The sequence below is a fragment of the Diplotaxodon limnothrissa genome, linkage group LG23 (genome assembly GCF_057381915.1).
Source record: "Diplotaxodon limnothrissa isolate DT_005_m linkage group LG23, D_limnothrissa_male_GT1.1, whole genome shotgun sequence".
Lineage (NCBI taxonomy): Eukaryota > Metazoa > Chordata > Actinopteri > Cichliformes > Cichlidae > Diplotaxodon > Diplotaxodon limnothrissa.
This window is the reverse complement of record NC_140617.1, coordinates 7,780,625-7,800,469: the sequence shown is the minus strand read 5'-3', so window position 1 is coordinate 7,800,469 and position 19,845 is coordinate 7,780,625. Positions and strand designations below refer to the sequence as shown.

The following is a 19,845-nucleotide window of genomic DNA, read 5'->3' as shown; positions in this document are numbered from 1 at the left end:
TTGGGACTGAAAGGGGCAGATTAGTTGGAAACTAGGGCTGAAAACCATTAATTCTGAAAAAAATCCTTGAGCCTCATTTATTCCAGCTGCAGTCAAAAAAAGAGGTTGTACTGTGCAACTCCTGCATGAGTGTTTGCAATTACAAGAGAGTTCTGCAGCCAGATAGAGACATGCATGCTCAGCGAAACCCTGTCTCTGATGCACCAAAAAAAAGTAAGAAAATGAGGACAAAATACTGGAACCAGACTTCTATTTCTGTACCCCCACCCACCCAACCCCCACCCCTTCTGATTTAATTTTAGACACACTGAGGTTCTGCCAGGTTTCTGTGGCCATAAGCTGAGCAGCGTCAGACTTCTCCCAGAGACCCTGAAGAGTCAGTGTCATAGCTGTCCCACTCTGCATCTGGTCTGAGGGAGGGACAACACTACCAGAGGACTCCTCCAGGGTACCACACTGCTCTCAGGATAGTGAGGAGTCCCCTCGATGAATTTTTATACTTCCTTTCTGCATCGCTCACACATCTTGCTGTTTGAATGTGCCTTTCTTTTGTTTTCTTTTTACATCTAATGGAAGCAACTGACCATGTATCTGCGGTTTTGCACCACTTGTCATTGTGAAATGCTTAATAAAGATAATTAAGTGTTATATAGTATTTCCAGAAGATGGCACTGTTTACTGTATGAAAGTATGTCTGTGTGTCTGTTAGACAGAGTGCAGCACTGCATTTATACGGTGTACAATAATTCATTTAAGACATTTTGGCCCCTCAGTGAACTTGTGCTCTCTTATAGCTGGATAAGCTATAAGCCTGCGTGATGTGACAAATCTCCATGTGTTTCTTTTCAAAACGCTTATCTACACTGCCTGTTGAGACATTACTGCCACCAACTGTTGAAGAACAAAGTGAAACTGGTAGCAGGAATTTGTAGAGTTCTGCATGTCTCTCTTTGTGGATACGCTGTTTGCATAGCAAAACGGGCGTTATTACCAGTCTATTACCAGTAATAACAGAATAATTCCACAATGCAAGAATTTATGATGTATAGCAGAGAGGTTAGATATTTTTGTAGCTTCTCTGTTGCTGTAAAATCAAAATGTACATTTCATTATTCTACTTTGGTGTTTCTGGTGTGAAATTCCTCGGGCTCAGTCCAAACCAACCTCAGTGACACAATCAAGCGGGTAGCTTTGTCGAATTTGGGCTTCTCCAGAGCCCCAGAGGGTATTATGTAACAGTTTCCTGAGTTCAAAGAGAAAAGGGATCATGCTTTGAAAAAATGTTTTTTCAAAAAACATATAACTCGTCGTAATAATTATTACTTTTCTTATTCTTTTTAAATGAAAGTGTATGAAACTGCTAACAGTTTTGAGTGCTTAAAGTTAAAAACGCGTACAGTATGTCAGAGTAAAATAGAGACGCACGCGTTTTGCGTCGCATTCTGCAGTCCTGCGCACATATTAAATAAAAAACAAACAAACAGTAAAGATAATAAAACAACATAGATAACCTATGAAAAATAAACGTAGCCTCCCTGTGAGTGCGCAATCACGGAGAATGAGTTTACGCGTACTTAGACTTTCAATCACAGCTCATACTGTTCACTATAAGTGCGCGTGCTAAAACGACATCAACAAATCAACTTGAACTGAGAGGAAGTGTTCTCTCAGATTGACATGCAATAATTACAGGGTGGTTTGGGGGGGCATGAAACATGACTCCTCCACAGTAAGAGGTGTTTTAAACGGAGGACAATCATTCGATACAAAAGAGGTGGCGTGAGCCATGGAAACGTCACCAGTCCCCGCCTTAAGTTATAAGAATCAATTGTTGGATTCCCCCCCCCCCCAAAAAAAAAAATCAGAATAGATTGTTGGAGGCGTTATCTTAACTGCCAGACACAGAGGGCACGCGGCTGTTGGAGACTTATCATCAGGATAAGTCAGACTGAAATAAAAAATAAAAACATCAGTGGTGTAATTTAATAGCTCTCTTTATCATTTTACTGGGGACAGTTCAAGAGGTGTGAAGAATGCGTTGCACCTCAGCCTGGATTGGCTGGGCTTTATGTTTGTGCGCATCTCTGGCCGTGCGTGCACAGGACTACACCGAGGACGACGGGATGATCCTGGACCTGGTCGACGAGGACAGGACTGATCCTGAAACCGGAACCGACCCGGCAGCCGAGTTCATCAGGTGCAACAAGGTAATGGCATAGTGATTGCGTCAAAGGCATTAAATGCGCATCTTCAGTCATCAGCACCTGTCATTATTCCAGAAACGGGTAAAATATTTGGTCAAATATTTCAACAAACAATCTTTGCTGATGTACCTGACAAGCTGCCAGTTTGAGATACAGATTCGTTAAAATGTGCGCTCACATGCTGGGAGATAATACTTATTCATGTGTTATTGTGAAAACAGCGCAATACACACAATATAGATATATATATAAATCCAACTTATTGCACGCATGCTACATTTCTCCTGTGCACGTGGACATGAAGATCACATGTGCGCTGCATTATTTTTACTGTCCAGGTAGCCTGGCGCATTCCCGGACAGTACATAGTTGTATTGCGTCAGGGGACGCACGAGTCTCAACTCCAGAGGACCATCAGGAGGCTGCGAAGTAAAGCAGCCAGGAGAGGATACCTGGTGGAGATCCTGCAGACCTACTCAGGAGCACTGCGTGGCTTTCTGGTCAAACTGAGTAGTGACGTCCTTCACCTGGTAATTGCGTCACTTCACTGGATGTGTTCGGAAAAAGTGTGATTTAAACCTTTAAGGCAAAAGGGGGAACACAGGGAAATAGATGTCAAATCATAGCAGATCCATTTTCTAAAGGTTAAGACATTCCGAACGGGACATCCTAAGAGCTTATAGGTGGAAGGCAGATCTAAGAAAGCAGCTATAGTCTTGAATAACACTGTTACATTGTATACTGGCACAAGACGAGTTAATGGCAGAAAAGATTGGAGTAATATGGATTTTCTGACTGCAGCTTTTTGCAGAGGTCTGTGCAGTCTGTGTATATTTGACCTACTTGACCAAAATAAAGTGAGAATACAGGAGTCTGGAATGAATGATAGACAAAGTGTACTACTTTCGGTTAAATATTGGCGGCGTTTTCAGGATTATTTATTTCGATTATTTATTTATTATATATTTTATAAAATGGACCGAGAATGATGAGATGTGTCTGTGTATTTATGTGTTTTTTATTTTAAAATCTGTAAAATTATAAGTAAGTATAGATTTAAAGTAAAAGAACTCCTCACCCGCCTTTAGAATGTTAACAAAGAGGTTTTGTGGAGCATTTGAAATCATTCAGCTGTTGGAGTTGAACAAAAATAATCAGAAACTTTGCTGAAAAACACACAGAAAACGTGAATTAGTTGAACTCTGTATAGTATGAGTGCTGGTGGTAATTTTAGACAGAGTTTCTTGACAGTTGAGAGGTTGTAGACCCACCTTTGGTATCTGCGCATTCTTGAATTATGTCAAAAAATAAAAATACACAAATAAAACGTGAAACAGTGAAACAGACTTCAAAGAAGAATGGTCAGCTTTACCCCCACCTGATTTAACAATCAACTTCCTGTTAATCATTCCTTACCACCCACAGTTAAGTTTGATTGTGTTCCTGTCAGGTGGCGAAGCTCCCTCACGTGCACTACATAGAGGAGGACTCATCCATCTTTGCTCAGAGCGCCCCCTGGAACCTGCAGAGGTTACTGCACCCTTACGGTGGTTTCTCCGAAAATGGAACATACAGACCTCCAAGTGAGTTTGTCTCTGTCCATGACTTATCTGTATTTTTCGTCAAAATATAGGAAACCACGTGCGCTCTTAAGCAATGTAACTACCGAGGCAAACAAAACATTTTGCATTAAGAGTTTCAGGAGTCATTGGGGCGGTTGGAGTAATATACAACTACCCCAATGTTTCTATTGTAAACAGCTCAAGAACAGCAGAAAACACGACTTTTCTTATTTCATTTTCCACATTTATGACAACAGGAACATTTATTCTACAGCAGCATATTCAGCAGTATCATCTCTCTTATTATATCAAGCTGTAAACAACAAGGAATTCCTGTCTTTGTGCAATAAGCCTGATATTGAAAGGTGCCTCTCAGTTTAATTTCTATGAAGTCACCCGACGGTCACCATCACCATGGCAACCTTTAATTGCAGCCGCTTCAGAAGAACTAATTACATGCTAATATCTGTGTTGTGTTAGTTCAATTCAAGCTAAGCTTAAATACAGTTAAGTCCATAACTTGCTGGGCCAAGACACCATTTTTGTAGTTTTGCCTTTGTGCACCGCCACAGTGGACTAGCATTCAAATTAGCATTATCTGTTAGGGAAGTAAATCCATTTTTTATATACAGATACATTTTCAGAGGCTCAATAATAATTGGAAAATGGACTGACAGTTTCATGGCCAGGTGAGGCCTGTTCCTTGGTATTTCACATGAAGTAGTATATAATATCTGTGGTTGAACCAGGGTGTTGAACTTGCATTTGGTAACTATCTACTAGAAGTCTCAATGCCAATGCAAGAAACATTAATTTGTATAAATTTACTAGCCCTTAGACTGTGATGGACAGGAGCTCAAAGAACCAGGTCTTTCTTTCTCATCTTCCCAAACATTTGTCACTGGAACTAAATGCTTATGGGGCTTTAAAAATGATCTTTTTTCCATTTAAATGACATCTGAGCCATTTGTGCAGTTTAGCTGTCAGATATCCATCAAGCAGTGCAGCTTTCCAACAGCAACCACACTGAGATTTCTCCCCTCAGAAATTGCATTTTCTAATTACATGTCAAATTCACCATCTGTCCTCTGCAGATGATGGAGGGAGGACGCAGGTGTATCTGATGGATGGCAGTGTGCAGAGTTCTCACAGAGAGGTTGAAGGACGGGTACTCATCACAGACTTCAATAACGCCCCTGAAGAGGATGGAGTCAGAGTTCACAGACAGGTTAAACACATGCACGCACAAATGAAACATTTCAATTCAACAGCACTTATGTATTTGCAATTGCAGCTCAATAACATTCTAAATCCTCGTTCCACTACAGGCCAGTCAGTGTGACAGTCATGGTACACACGTGGCAGGTATTGTGAGTGGATCAGATTCAGGTGTTGCTCGAGGGGCTGCTGTTAACCTAGTGCGTGTGCTCAACTGTCAGGGTAAAGGGACCGTCTCAGGAGCTCTGGCAGGTAAGACAGAAACTGTTGAACTGTACTTTGTACTAAAGACTACCAGAGCCAAGCAAAAACTCTTGAGTTTCTTTCTCTTGGGTCATGGTGACACAGCTTGTGGATGGCATGAAAAATATTTCAGTTTTATCAAAACATTGTCTTCCAAAGGACATCTTCTGACTATGACTCTGGCCCTTTCCCTCTAGATATACATGGGGAGTGTCATAACTGAGTTATTGCAAGAACATTAGTGGGTCATATGTTTAATATTTTGGCTGTTGACTGGTTCTTTGTGGGCACAGGTAGTGCAACCATCATCTACAGTGTACAGAATTCTAATCTACATTATGAGCGCCATGTTTCACTCTTACAGCAACTTTGATTTAAAGCTGCAGGTAGAAAAAAACGCCCATATTTGTAGAAAAAAATAAAATTAAAAAAAGACCCCAACTGCAGCAGTTCTTCAGTCTCTGTTCACCAGACAGAAGAACCAGACTTTTCTCTTCTTCTTCTAAAACCTGAGAAGTTCAGGTCAGACTGCTTGTGTTAAAATATAAATAATTATGGGTAGTATGAATCCCTAGGAGACCAATGATCCCTAACCATGCAGCTATAAACTCTTAGTCTGGTTTTAAAGACTTTTAGAACACACTTTCATTTCATTAACTGTATTGAAAGAGAAAAGGAAGATGACCACAGTGTAAAACTTCCAATTTTTCTTGAGTGTATGAGGTTTTAGATTGTCCCTTTCCCCTTTCTGTCAGGAATGGAATACATTCGAGCCACTTTACTGGCCCGCCCAGTGGATGCAGTAGTCGTGTTGCTTCCTTTTGCCGGTGGCCTCAGCCGTTCATTAAACACAGCCTGTCGAGACATGGTGGCTAACAGCGCTGTGGTCATCGCCGCAGCAGGCAACTACAGAGATGATGCCTGTCTCTACTCACCTGCTTCAGAGCCTGAGGTAATTTAACACTGAAAATGCAATCACATTCTGGCCCACCTACACGCGACCCTGACCTTTACCTCCTTTCATGTGTGTGTGTGTGTGTGTGTGTGTGTGTGTGTGTATAGGTCATCACAGTGGGGGCAGTTAACTCAATGGACCAGCTCATGTCACAGGGAGCAGGTGGTACCAACTTCGGCCGCTGCGTTGATTTGTTTGCACCCGGCGACGACATCATTAGTGCCAGTAGTGACTGCAGCACTTGCTTCACCTCCCGCAGTGGAACCTCACAGGCTGCTGCACACGCTGCAGGTACGCAAACACACACACGCGCACGCAAAAGCAATCTATGTATGCTGTTGCTATATCAATCATTCTTTTATTACAGACTCAATGATCCTTACAAAAAAAATCACATAAACACTAGAAAAAATATAATTGCATATTATAGATCATTGCAGGGAAAGCAGCTGTAGCAGTGTCTCCACACCTGGGATTGGTTGCATGTTGTAATACATCTTATATTTGATAATCCCGCAATGATTTTCAGAGGCATTAAGCCTGCAGATAAATTTATGCATGAGATTTCTGAAAACAACTTTAAAAGTACTGACTTGTGCATCCACAAATATTTCACTTGCGCTGACAAATCAAGGTTTTCTCTCTAATGATCACTCAGAAGACTTTCACTAGTTAGCATACAAGTATGCAGTGTACAGATGTGTACAGCCTGCTTTAAATAGAGATATCTTCACTAAGGTTGCATAAGAAAGGTTGTGCATAAATCATTTTTGCACATCAGTATCGTTACCATTTGTCACAGCACAATTACTTCATAATTTGTTTTTATCTGTGTAGGTGTCGTAGCAGTGATCCTGTCGTCCAGTCAGATTGCATCACCAGTGCACGTCCTCCATATGATGTTGCATTACTCCATCAGCAACACTATCGACTTCCTATCTCTGTCCGAAAGCCATCGGCTCACTACGTCAAACCTGGTAGCAGCCATGCCTCCGGTTATTAAAACGTCACCAAGTTAGTGACTCACATTCCTTTATCACACACAGACTTATAGTATCTATATGTGGTTCACATATGCGTTCCTATTTCTACAAGCAGATGGGGAGCTACTGTGTCGGTCAGTGTGGTCAGAGAGGTCAGGAGTCGCGAGCACCGACAGGGTCATCAGCCGCTGTCGTCAAGGGGAGGAAATGATGGGCTGCAGCAGTTATGCTCCTGAAGGCGTCCGTGTGGGGGAAACCATCACTGTTAGTTCAGTTACATCAGCCATAATATCAACAATAACTTCACTCTAAAGTCTATAAGTCTACGGACAAACCCTCACCCCCTGTGTTTACAGATGAACAGCGGACACATGGAGTGTATTGCCCATAATGGTCCAGCAGGTAAAGGTGTGTATGCTGTGGCCCGCTGTTGTGTGATAAGCGGTCTGCAGTGCCAGGTCCATGCTAGTCCTGAGCAAGGACAAGCTGCTCAGTGCGTCGGCCCCCAGCACCACCTGACCGGTGAGTCACGTGTACAAGCTGCAGGAGTTTGAATGAGGCAGTCAGTCTGACATTTTAGGAGAAGCTCTTACTTGTTTTCTTGCTAAGAGTTAGAAGAGAAAATAAATGACACCATCATGTGTGTCTATAAACCAGAAGTTCAACTATCAGCTCATAATTTTGCAAAAATATTACCGTAAAAAAATCAAAGGGGTAATATATTAAATATTTACACTCACAGGACACTTTATTAGGTACACCTTGCTAGTACTGGGTTGATCTCTTTTTTTTTTTTTTTTTTTTAACCTTGCTTTAGTTCTTTATGGCATAGACATAGATAGAATAAGGTGCTGGAAACATTCCTCAGAGATTTTGGACCATATTAACATGACAGCATCGCACTGTTGCTGCAGGTTTGCCGGCTGCACATGTATGATGCAAATCTCCTGATCCACCATATCCCACATGTGCTGGATGGTCATTTGAGTACATTGAAGTCATTGTCTAAGAAACCATTCTGAGATGATGTGAGCTTTGTGACATGGTGCATTATCCATAAAGGGATAGACTTGGTCAGCAATAGTGCTAAGGTAGGCTTTTTCTGACCACTCTGCATATATCCAAGAGATTGTTATGTGTATTTCAGCAGTTTGTCAAGTACTCAGACCAGCCACTCTAGCACAAACGGCATTCAAAATCCCTTAAATCACCTTCCTTCCCCATTCGGATGCCCTGATGCTCAGTTTGAGTTATTTGCCAATCAAAGCTAACTTTATTTATAAGGCACTTTAAAAACAGTGAGCACTGACCAAGTGCTGAACATAAACTAAAAAGAATAAAAATATAAATAGTAAAAAAACAAAAAAAACAAATGAAATGACAGTAACAATAAAGAACACCAACATCAGAAAGACAATAAAATTAACATTCTATTCTGGGTCTATGTGATTAGCTGATTTGCATTAATTAGCAGTTGATGAGGTGTAGTTAAAGACTATTAATTTGGACTTAATCTTCCATTTAACAAGTCCTATCTATTTTTCATGAACACGTGTACAGATTACATAAAAATATAGCTGGTGCAGAGCTGTTGTTTTTTTTAAATTTTATTTTGAATATTTGTATTAATTTAATTTCAACTAGTTTTCAGTGTGTTAGGAGTCTTAGTTTGAAGTTAAGCAGGTTGTCTCAACTACGATGTGATTAGTGATATGATCATGACCATTTGTACCTAATATAGTGGACAGACAGTGAATAGGGCTCTTCAGATTTTATTTTATCCATACCAACAATAAAAAAAAAAATTATAAAATAAATACTAATACAAATCTAATACTGTTAGATCAAGGAAACAATGTTCCAGAAAGCATCTGGGAAAATGTGGAGGAAAAAATTATTTATTTAATATCTTTTTGTTTTAAATTAGTAATCAGAGATCATGGTTTAATAGCTGGCAGAATGAATACAGCTCTTTGAACACTGTTGATATTGCTTATGATAAGTTTAGCCAAGAGACTCCTCCCTCCAGCTTCACACTAAGAGATATAGGAAGTGGGATGAAATGTCAGCCCCCTTTAAAAACAAAAACAAAGTCTATTAATTTAAATTTAGTTGCTGTCGATGTACTGAAGCGATGCACCTCAGGTATATAATCTGTATTTTTTAGTCAAAGTCAGGCTGCTGCATTTAGAATATCTTAGCCAGGTATGCTTGTTCCCATGGTAATCACCCTGAAAGGAAAATGTAACCCTAGCCAGCACAATTGCCAGCTACTCCACGAGTGTGTGATAGAAAAAGCAGCTTTTCAAATGTCATTAGAGCACTTAAATTACTTTACATTACATTTCTCATTGGTTGCCTCCATAGTGGTCTCTCTGAGGAGGATCAGTTAATGCTTGGCAACAGTGCCTCTAAAGTTCTTTGCTCCTTCGTTGTGTTTAAAGATTCAGCTGATTCTTCTCTAGGGTGTACATCGATGTCCACAGCTGAGATCTCATCTGATTCGCATCCACGTCACAGCCAGGGGAAGCGCTGCACGGTGAAAGAGGGGGTCACATCACACGCGATATGCTGCCATGCTCCATCTCTCGAGTGCAACCTGTTGGAAAACATATCAGCTGACAAAGATCAGGTGAAATAAAATAAAAAATCACAGTAAAAACATTGAGAATCAGCTACTGGAAGTTACCTCAGAAGTTATTGTCTTCCTTCAGGTTGAGGTTTCCTGTCCTTCCGGCTGGACTCTGACAGACTGCAGTTTCGTCTCTCGAGGCTCTGCTATCTTGGGGCCAGTTGCCAAGGGAAACAGTTGCCATGTCTATGGTGTCACGGGAGTGGATGGAGCAGCGGGTGCTGCCGTCTGCTGTCGTGTCGCACCACCAGAGCAGCAAGCTGCAACACCTCACTGATCCGGTTTCACCTCACTTTGGTTTCTAACATCGTTGAAACAGCTTTGACGTTGCCATTTTTTGTCTTTGGTCAGTTTTAAACCCCCTTACACTTTTCTGAGAAACCTCAACATCCTTAATATTCACTTAAAGCACTTCTGTAAAGCTGTTTGTGTGTGTTTTAGTTTTAGGATTACGCCAGATTATGCTCCAGTGCACATATTATATGTGACTTGACAACCTGTAAGCTATTTTTGTATCTTTTTACAAAACAGTTATAATAAAAAGAGCTTTCACAAACATACGGTTTGGATAATAGTGTAGTATTTACCGGGTATACCATCCGCATGCTGTTTAGAAGTTAATAAACTGAACAAATGAAATCAAAATGTTAAGCTCTGGTGTCAGCCATGTGTGTTTTAGAGTGGAAAAACATGATGATGTGCACCACAGGTTGTCACAGTTAGCATGTGTTATGTATGCACTGATTTCCTGACATTCCTCAGTCTTGTGCAGCACAGCTGCAGGTAATCAGCCTGCTTGATTAACAAGTCAGGTACCTTTTGCTCATTTTGTGAAACAGTAGGTGGAAACAAAATGAGGTAAATGGCTAACAGTAGGGACACCAGTTAAACAAATTTCATGTCTACCCAGAGTGTTATTGTGACAGTGGCTTTTATGGCTCCACAGTTAGAGACTTAGTTCTGATACACAGGTGGGTGACGTCAGTGTGAACAAGAGCAAAAGGAAGCATATAAACCACTGTCAGCTAGCTTGCGCCAATCAGCTAGCTGTCTGATTGGCACAAGACAGCATTCTATCCGACTGAACCTATATGACCAAAGACTGATAAAAAATAAAAACAAAGTTTACCCAGAATACAGTAAATGAAGCTAGTGCTGAATTCATGTGTGTAATTCTGTTAGCAGGATGCAGAGTAGGTACAAATTAAAGATTTAAGCTATTCTGATTTAGAATCAGCATTCTCAAAGATTCAGTTGGTGTTTGTTTCTTATGTCATTTTTTGTAACCATTTAACTAGTGACCTGATCCATCAGCTGTAATGGTCAAACTTAGAAGCCTGAGCCTTCTATGAGTTCTAAAACATAAAAGAAACTGCTCTTGTTTTGTATTATTTGGTCTGCTGTAACCTGTAAATGGTTCCCAAATGGTGTGCCTCAAGGCAAGTTCAGGCCTGCTAAAAAATGAGCTGTTTATTGCAATTTACACAAATGGGCACCAAAAGTTTCAAAACCCATGCTGTAAACAAATTAAATTATCTGTTGTGCACTGTCTCTGATGCATAAATTGATATCAGTATCAACATTGGGGCCACAGGTAATGTTTTTAAGGTGCTGTAGACTGTATATAAAAGATGGATGTAGGTTCCAGGACTAAAAAAAGTATGTGTGGATTTGTGTGCATCTAGTTGCAAAGAGAAGTCCAGTTTAATAGAATGAGAAAGTGGTCCTTAGCTTGTTTGCCTAGTAAAAGCTTTCCTGATGAATTTAAGACCTTAGCGTGTAGATTCAAGCCTTGCTGAAGACAAGCTGGTGTTCATTTAGTGAATTATAGTTCCTATTCGTGTCTACAAAGATAATACATTGAAATGTGGCCTCCAAGTTTGTCATTATCTTGTTTTAAAAGAGCTAAGATGGTGAAAATGCTCAGTTTGAAGCTTCACAAAACAACTGGCGATGTCACAGAGGTTACGCCTTTTATATACAGTCTACGGTTGTATCATGGGACAGTATATAGAAATGCATAAAGACAATATTTGCAAAAGGTTGTGCATTCCAGTTTATTTTATATCAAATTTCCCCTTAATCAAACTCTGATGTACAAATTAAAACTGAGTCTTAACATGCATTACAGAGTCTTGCGATGTCAGAAGTGAAGTTTCAAAATTGAATGACAGTAAAAACCCGTATAGATGCCAATCCCTAACCTCGCACCTACCCATCCCTCCCTGCATCCCAGGATTAAAACAAGATTGTTTTGAAGTTGTTGTTTTTTTCTTTTTTTCTATTTTTAAGTATTTGTGGTGATGTAGCAGAGGGCCAAACCAACAAAACTCTTGGCTGAATGCAACTCATGTTGCCATGGTCATGTAATCACTTGGCACAGACTGCATGCAGCTCCTTCAGATCGCCCATAACCAGCCACTGTGAAGGGGCGTGTGTTTGTGACATTAATGATACCAAATTACACAGCAAACAACATGGGGAGGGGGTGGGGGCTGATTTTGTTTTTTTTCCATCACGCAGAAAAGACAAACCTCACCATCACTTACTGCCACACATGCAAACGTGCTGGAGAGCACGATGTGACATTCACATCTAATGAGAGGAAATGGGGTGGAGGAGCATGGAAGGGCTAAAGCAGTGTCTTTCCTCTTCTCGGATGCAGAGGAGCCAGCGGATTGATCGCACGTTGATTCAAACAGAAAATCATTTTGCATGGTAGCTTCCTAGGTCCTTACATTGTAAACATTGACCTGTTAAAGCTGAGAGCTAATCTGCTAAGCAAGTTTAGGCTCATGTCTTAAAACATGTTAGTGAAAGCGTGACTTCATTAAAACTACCTAGCATGAATTATCTACAAAGTGTCTCTGTCTGAGTGCAGAGTGAAGAGAAGCAGCATTTTACCATCATCAGAACCCTGTCGTGTTGCCTAAACCCTGTGTTACTGGGTAAAACTTCCACGCCCACCTCCCCATTCACACACAGAGTCAACAGTTACATTCCTACAGTCCTTTGTCACAACACACAGAGGAAATTCCCTGTAGTAGTTTCAAGAATAATGCAAAGGAAGAAGCCCTGTTGCCCTTCTACATGACCACAGGAGACACTTGGTTTAGCGTCACGGGTGGAGCAGATGAGGACGTACCTCATCGGAGATGTGACGAGACAGTGTCCGAGGGGAGACGGGAGGGAGATCGGGAGGTTAAGGCACTTCAAGTCTCCCGATGATGGGGGCAGGGATGATGGTAACATGGGTGTTGCTCTCCAGTAAAAACTAGAGCTACATTTGGGTTTAGCTCCTCTGTGTGTGTTTCCAAAGGTTGACAAAAGCAAAAGGCAAAGCAAAATGTGAACTCCATCGGAAAAAAAAGAAACCTGATAAAGCAGAGGTAACAGTGAGGTGAAGAGGACCTGTTCTCTGTCTTTGTGAGCGAAGTGAATGAGTGACACACGCCTGCATGTTTTTCAGAAGTTCTAGTTTTTGTATGCATGTGTGTGTGTAACCTTGGCACCTAAAAATAAAAACCTGCTCCTGAGCTCCCCTTCAGGCAGCACTGATGGCCCACCACAACTGATCTGCGCTCTTCCAGATCAGCTTTTTCCTGCATAAGGCTCGAGTCCCTAATCCTCTGCAGTAATTCAATTCATCCAGATTCAAAGAAAAGTGGCATTGAAAATAAAACAAAGCGACAAAAAGAATAAAATCCAGAACACGAGGCCGCTTGTCAGCAAGGAGGAGGAGTGGAGGGAGAGTACTGACCATGGCACTGCTTGTTTCAGATATGCTGAGGGTCTGGAACCGTCATACAACAGGACCAGCCCCCTACTGCATCCCGATGGCTACACTGTGGTGGCCGAGGGTCAAAGGTCAAGTCACAGGCAGACTGGCTTGCCATCAGGGCTCTCATGTGTTGCATAAGTGGCACTGCAAATATAAGTTGTTAAAAGCAAAAGAAGACGAGGCTCTAGAGGAACTGACCAGTGCTGCTGTACATCACAACAGAATGGGTTGGACTATAAAGTGCATACTTAAACCCACCCTCCCTCCCGAGTGCTCATATGTGGAGGTGTTCCTGTCTGTAAGTTCCTCTAGAGCAGCTAAATGTGACCTCCCGCAATTTGCATGGCTGTGAGAGAAGAGCACAGGACACTTTAAAATATTATCTTACACTGGAAATAACATCTATGGAACAAAATCTTTACAATATGAATATGTAGATAAATTGGCAAACATGAGCAGAAAATTGTTAAAACACAACCCAAACCCATCCTCCACCTTGCTGTCATTCTGAGTGAATGAATGAATAAAAGGATAAACTGAAGTCATCCATGATTGTGGAAGGTTATTTGCACTTCCCACCCTAATCAACTCTGCTGCCCTTTATGATAATGCATCTCCATCATCGCCTTGGCTCATGTGAAAGGAAGTAATTCATGATTTATTCATAGCTCCTTCGTTGCCTTAGCGACCGAGACAAATGTTCTGATTGGCTTGCTGTGGAGTCCTAAATGTCCTGACCAATCAGAGGCAAAGTGCAGCCTTTTCGAATGGCTTCCCGGAGCTGCCTCTCCTTTGGAGGGATCCCACTGGTAGGACGACCTAGGGGTCCACGTCTTCTAGATCGCTCTTAGAATCACCGAGCATCATGGGAGACTCTGACCCCTGTGGTAGAATAGAGGGAAGTTGGATTAAAAAAAAAAGTTGAATTATCCATCTGTTAGGCAGAGCCAGGAGGATTATAATTTCTATTCAACACACCGATTGTCTATAATGTTTTTATGTGAGCACAAGTGACAATCTGGGGCTGTGTGGACTTCCTGACAGCCCCAGCGGGAGTTGGAGAAGAATGAAACAGCTTCAAATCCACCTCTAATAATAACTGTGGGCGGTAACAAACTGCCTTTATCGCTTTTGACAGAAGCCAATGAGATGATCCATTTTTGCTCTATTCTTCTCTTTCGGGCTTATGTGAGCTGAGCGGGAACTGCTTTAAAACCATGAGTCATTTGAGAGCTCCACTGTTCTAAGCTGCTCGTTTGGATGTAGCTGAGAGATACCTGTCGGAGACTGCGGTCAGCGTTTTCATTCGCCGGGCTGCCGTCAGAACCATTACTGCTACCAGACTGCTCTTTCTCATTTAACAATGCTGTAGCATAGGCCAAGGTATCCTGCAGAGTGTGACACACACACACACACACACACACACACACACACAGGGAAAATAAACAGTATGAGTGACTGTGAGTGTAATAGGAGAACTGGAGGTCGTTGATATACGGTATTTTTGTGTGTGCGTGTATTTACCTGTGCAGAAATTGTGCGCTGGAAGGTTTTATTGGTGGATGTCTCATTTGAGACGTTGCTCTGTGGAGTCCAGTAATGTTCTGTCATCTGAAGGCAGAGAGAGTCACTGTGAGCATACAGCATAATTTACAGTTCTTCATAAGTGCCATAGTGGTTAAGCCAAGTGTCTCCTAAACAGGGGGCACTGTAAAGACTCTCGTTTAGCTCCAGTAATATGAAAATTAATGACGGAACAAAACAATTAATATACTGAGTGAGCTGTGAACAAAACTGTATACAGAAAGAAACAATAATGATAATAAATATGACTTAAAAGAGTTTTAAGTTCAGTTCGGAAAAACAGTTCAGTTACCTAAAGTTCGCTGTAATGAATAGAAAATAGTAACTGTATAGTCTGCATACAACAATGCTGTTTTTATGTTAGTTTATTGTTTATCTATTACTTAAATACTTTGGTGTAGTACGAATGGCCATGGGGGAGGTCTTTGTAAGTAGTAAAAGCGGTAAAACTTATGAAAACACAGTTAAAAGTCCAAAGTCGATCCTCCCCTTCACATTTTCCAATGCAGTCCAGTGGGCTGATTTGCTGAGCTGATTCTGGCCCTCGGACCTTATGTTTGGCACCAAGTGGTAACTAATATCAAGGCAAACTTTACTAAACTATCATTTAGCTAAATGAAAAAAAGTTCTAAAAATAAAAATAAAAATTTATGCCGTGCTAAACTGAGTTCAGATTTAAACTAATGTTTGAAAGGCTGATTAGTTTTTAACAACACAGTGTGTCCGAATTCACCTGTAAGAACTTGGAGGTTATGTTGGATTAAATAATAAGAAGGGAATGGGAAACACTGAGGTTTGGGCTTAAAGGCACTGGGGATTTTTTTTTGGCTGCTGTCCTCCATCCTTCTCACTTCTACTGTCAATTACAAAAGCCAAAAATGCCTCACACTAATGTGATGTACACTATATGGATAAACGTACTGGGCCACCTACAGAAACTGGTTGCCCATGGAAACCCAGGCTATGAAGCTCCCAGCCCACAGTTACTGAGCTGATGTTCATGGCAGAGGAGGTTTGGAAATCTGCAGTTACTGAATCATCAAGTGTTGGCATCTCTTAAGCACTATGCAACTCCTCTTAGTAACCTTATGTGATCTTCCATTTCATGGCTGAGTTGTTGTGGTTCTGAAACATTTTCTTCTTTCCCAAATGTTTAGAAATGTTGGGTGCAATGGGACTGAAAACATGTCACTTTAAAGATTAAGAGGTGTGGCCCTGTACTTTTGTTCATGTAGTGTAGGTCAGCGGTCCCCAATCCCCGGTCCTCAGACCGGTACCGGTCCGTGAGTCGTTTGGTACTGGGCCACAAGAGTTGAGGCTCAGGTGTGAAATGTATGGTTTTCAGGGTTTTTATCGGTTTTCAGCGTTATTTTGTTATCGTTTTTATCATTAACTCTGTTTTCCTGGGTCTTTTCACGTGTGTTATGAATAAATCTTCTTTTTTTCGGTAACGGTACTAGTTTGATCTTGTTGTATTTATCCGCGACACCTGAAAGGCCGGTCTGTGAAAATATTGTCGGGCATAAACCGGTCCGTGGCGCAAAAAAGGTTGGGGACCGCTGGTGTAGGTGGTCCTACAGTATTTCTTAGGCTTGCCTTTTTCTGGAGCCACTGCACCGCCCAACTCCAGGTACCAGACAAGTCCTTGAAGTAGTCCTTAGCTTGAGGACACCTGGAGAGTGGGAGGGATGAAAGCAGGGTCAGAATTATGTTGGTAGGTTAATCTGCTAATACTACTACTATTACAGTTGATAATAGTTCACACTGGGGGAAAAAAAACAACAAAAAAACCCCACATAACAACCAAATATTTTTCTGCCCAAGTCTGATCCCTAAACCGCATGTACTCACTTTTGAGCTAATGTGACCAGGAACTTAACACACTGGTAGCAGCGCCTGCTGTCCACATTGTTGCTCTGCTGCATCAAAGCTATGGAGAAAACACATTATGAGCTACAAGGATTTGTACACTGTTGTCAATAGGAAAAAACAAAACAACAGACATACCTAATAGACCTTTCTCTGACTCAAAAGCATACTTGAGTCTCTGGGATTGCAGAGGGTCTTCCACTACCTGTGGAAAAGATTTAAATGAAGTTAGGAAATGTGAGACGTCATAGTGACCACGCAACATGAAAGATCAACAGAGGAAGGGTCACTGAAGGATGTTACTCACTAGAAGCTCCTGCAGCATCAGAAAAATGTTCTTCAGTTCATGAGGTGGAGCTGTCTCCAGCTGTGTCTGTGAAGAGTACAAAACAATTTAGTGCATACTGACTGTGGAGTAAATGTGGTTGAGCTGCTTTTCAGAGATTCTTACTTTGAGTAACTGCAGAACTCCCAGAGAGAAGGGCTCATTACAGAACGAGCTGTAGGTCACCATCTCTATCAGGAGAGACAGTGCGCCTGATAACTCGCGCATTGCAAACATCACCTGTTGGGTATTTACAATTGACAAAATTGTCAATCAAAGAGCTTCTGAGTCTTTTCTATTTAATAATGAAGAAGTAAAACATTGAACTGATGGTTTTTATCTTACCTCTAGAAGGTAAGGCTGTCCTTCTGGAGTAAAGAGTGAGGCAAGGATGTCCGCATGGAGAGGGAGAAGAGGGGTGGAGGACAGGACACTACTCAGGCGCAGCTTAAGCCCTCCGGGAGCTACGTGAGGAACAACAGGTGATAAACAAACAATCACAATAAGACTCAGGCTGTGTCAGTAGGTGCACATTTGTAGTAGTGTGAGAAACAAATTTAGGTGCATCACCCTGTGTGCGCTGGGGGCTGAGGTCAGAGTGCAGAGTGATCAGGGCCAGAGTGCTGTGCAGGTGAAGAAACTCCCGAGCCTGAGCTGGACTCCACCTTCGGTTCTGTAAAAACACAAAGTAAAACCTCTCTGCCTTTCTTTGGAGGTTTTTTCTACGTATACCCAACTGAGAAGTGCCCTCAATACAGACCCAGAACTCGCTTGAGAGATTATATACCTCATTTTACCTGGGAATGACTTGGGATCTCTCTAAACTGTTACTATTGAGAAGGATGTCTGGAATACCTGCTTAACCTGTTACCACTGCAACTCAGTGTTGGATAAGCAAAAAACTTACACTTTGTTTCCTGAGTGTAATTCAGTGAGTGGAAAAGTTGAGTTAAAGTGAAAACATTAAGAATGACAAACATATGAAACACGCAGTGTGTATTATGTAAACTGTACCTGGTTGTTCTGCCTATTGGGGCCCAACAGAAAGATGAGCATCCGGCGATATGCCGAGTGTTTCAACAACAACTGACAAGGACCGCAACCCTGAGAGAGGGAGGGAGAGAGTGAACGAAAAATAGAGAACACTCAGGAAATCAAACAGTCATTAAATTTAATGGCTTGTACTTAAACACTCAATTTTGAAGAATTACCCTCTGAGCGAAGTTGCTGAAGAGGTTGAAATACTGCGCACAGTTCTTCACATTCTCAGGAACATCTTTGTCCAGTAAGGAGAGCAGAGCATCTGTTAAACTGTCTAGTCCTGGATCTCCAAACTGAAGTGCACTCTCCAGAGTCTTTTCGAGGATGGATGCAACCACCACCCTCACCTCTCTTACACTGCACTCCAACAGACAAACCCTAAGGAAATGTCAAAACCATCAATATCAGCACTCCAGTGAAGGGAAATAAACCTCTAAGGCAGGAACTTCAATTAACATGTCTAATGTCTTATCATAAGACACTCAGTATCTTATGATAAAATCTGAAAGGACAGACAAGTCTGCAACACTGTTCATGTGGGAAATTTCTTTGTTGTACTTTGTTTAACAGTTCTGGCTGCTTTGGCCTTGAGGCACATAGTTAAGTGTGACAATCTGTACCTCTGTTCTACGGGGAGGGGTGTGGTATGTAAAGGCAGCTGTGGTGTACTGTTGCCCAAAACATCCGATGTTCGACAACCAATCCTGTCTGAGGATCATATGATCACCCCATGCTTAAACATCAAGTAGTGTAAGACAACACCTTTCTCCCAAACACACGCTTTGGGAAACTATCCCGTGGTTCTAAATGTTTACATTCCAGAGAAGGACTTGCTTTTTTTTAGCCAATCAGCATTAAGTCAGTGAGCACCAAGCACACAAGTGTTTAATATCTCTACTGTCAGTAAAGATGCAACTGTAAGTATGCTCCAAGACTTTTGCAGTTATACTGATGAAGTGTGCAAATATAATAAATTATATAGCATTAAAACACTCCAGAGATAATGTGTGTGGGCATTATATATTTAGTAAAGCTTTAGGCGTTGTAGGAAAAATAATCAAAGCGGAATTATTTGGCCCTGGTCAGAGAGTTGAATGTGCATTGATTAGAATGAGGGCGCAATGCTTGGAGCCGCCAAGTCTAAAGTATCGCATATCACTAGGACAGCTACAAAAATGCTGTACTGATCAAACCTAGGTCAAGCTTCTGCAAAAGCAGTCCTACAAACATGGATTATGGTAAATGGTAAATGGCCTGTATTTATATAGCGCTTTACTAGTCCCTAAGGACCCCAAAGCGCTTTACATATCCAGTCATCCACCCATTCACGCAGACATTCACACACTGGTGATGGCAAGCTACATTGTAGCCACAGCCACCCTGGGGCGCACTGACAGAGGCGAGGCTGCCGGACACTGGCGCCACCGGGCCCTCTGACCACCATCAGT

General features: G+C 41.6%; 2 protein-coding genes across 5 annotated transcripts in view; one reads left to right on the top strand and one right to left on the bottom strand.

The window, feature by feature from the left end:
• The first annotated feature begins 1,988 nt into the window (after positions 1 to 1,988).
• pcsk9 (proprotein convertase subtilisin/kexin type 9) lies at positions 1,989 to 10,074 on the top strand. Of its 2 annotated transcripts, none has more exons than XM_085348014.1 (12): positions 1,989 to 2,207; positions 2,543 to 2,734; positions 3,655 to 3,787; positions 4,861 to 4,994; positions 5,095 to 5,236; positions 5,983 to 6,179; positions 6,290 to 6,473; positions 7,020 to 7,196; positions 7,281 to 7,429; positions 7,522 to 7,687; positions 9,631 to 9,797; positions 9,880 to 10,074. In XM_085348014.1, the coding sequence occupies exons 1-12, from the start codon at positions 2,034 to 2,036 to the stop codon at positions 10,072 to 10,074; spliced, it is 2,010 nt and encodes a 669-aa protein (XP_085204140.1). In that variant the 5' UTR covers positions 1,989 to 2,033. The 2 variants fall into 2 exon arrangements, with proteins under 2 accessions (XP_085204140.1, XP_085204139.1); XM_085348013.1 differs by having other exon boundaries at positions 2,034 to 2,207; positions 7,278 to 7,429.
• Positions 10,075 to 13,856: 3,782 nt separating this feature from the next.
• The window catches only part of usp24 (ubiquitin specific peptidase 24), a 32,847-nt gene continuing 26,858 nt past the window's right edge, over positions 13,857 to 19,845 (bottom strand). For all 3 annotated transcript variants that reach the window (XM_085347125.1, XM_085347126.1, XM_085347127.1), the window contains 12 exons: positions 18,568 to 18,775; positions 18,371 to 18,460; positions 17,927 to 18,029; positions 17,702 to 17,820; positions 17,483 to 17,596; positions 17,339 to 17,404; positions 17,170 to 17,236; positions 17,014 to 17,092; positions 16,759 to 16,834; positions 15,103 to 15,189; positions 14,856 to 14,966; positions 13,857 to 14,460 (listed from right to left, as the gene is read on the bottom strand). In XM_085347125.1, the coding sequence (XP_085203251.1) occupies positions 14,398 to 14,460; positions 14,856 to 14,966; positions 15,103 to 15,189; positions 16,759 to 16,834; positions 17,014 to 17,092; positions 17,170 to 17,236; positions 17,339 to 17,404; positions 17,483 to 17,596; positions 17,702 to 17,820; positions 17,927 to 18,029; positions 18,371 to 18,460; positions 18,568 to 18,775 (1,183 nt within the window). In that variant the 3' untranslated portion in view covers positions 13,857 to 14,397. The remainder of the gene's footprint in view (positions 14,461 to 14,855; positions 14,967 to 15,102; positions 15,190 to 16,758; positions 16,835 to 17,013; positions 17,093 to 17,169; positions 17,237 to 17,338; positions 17,405 to 17,482; positions 17,597 to 17,701; positions 17,821 to 17,926; positions 18,030 to 18,370; positions 18,461 to 18,567; positions 18,776 to 19,845) is intronic.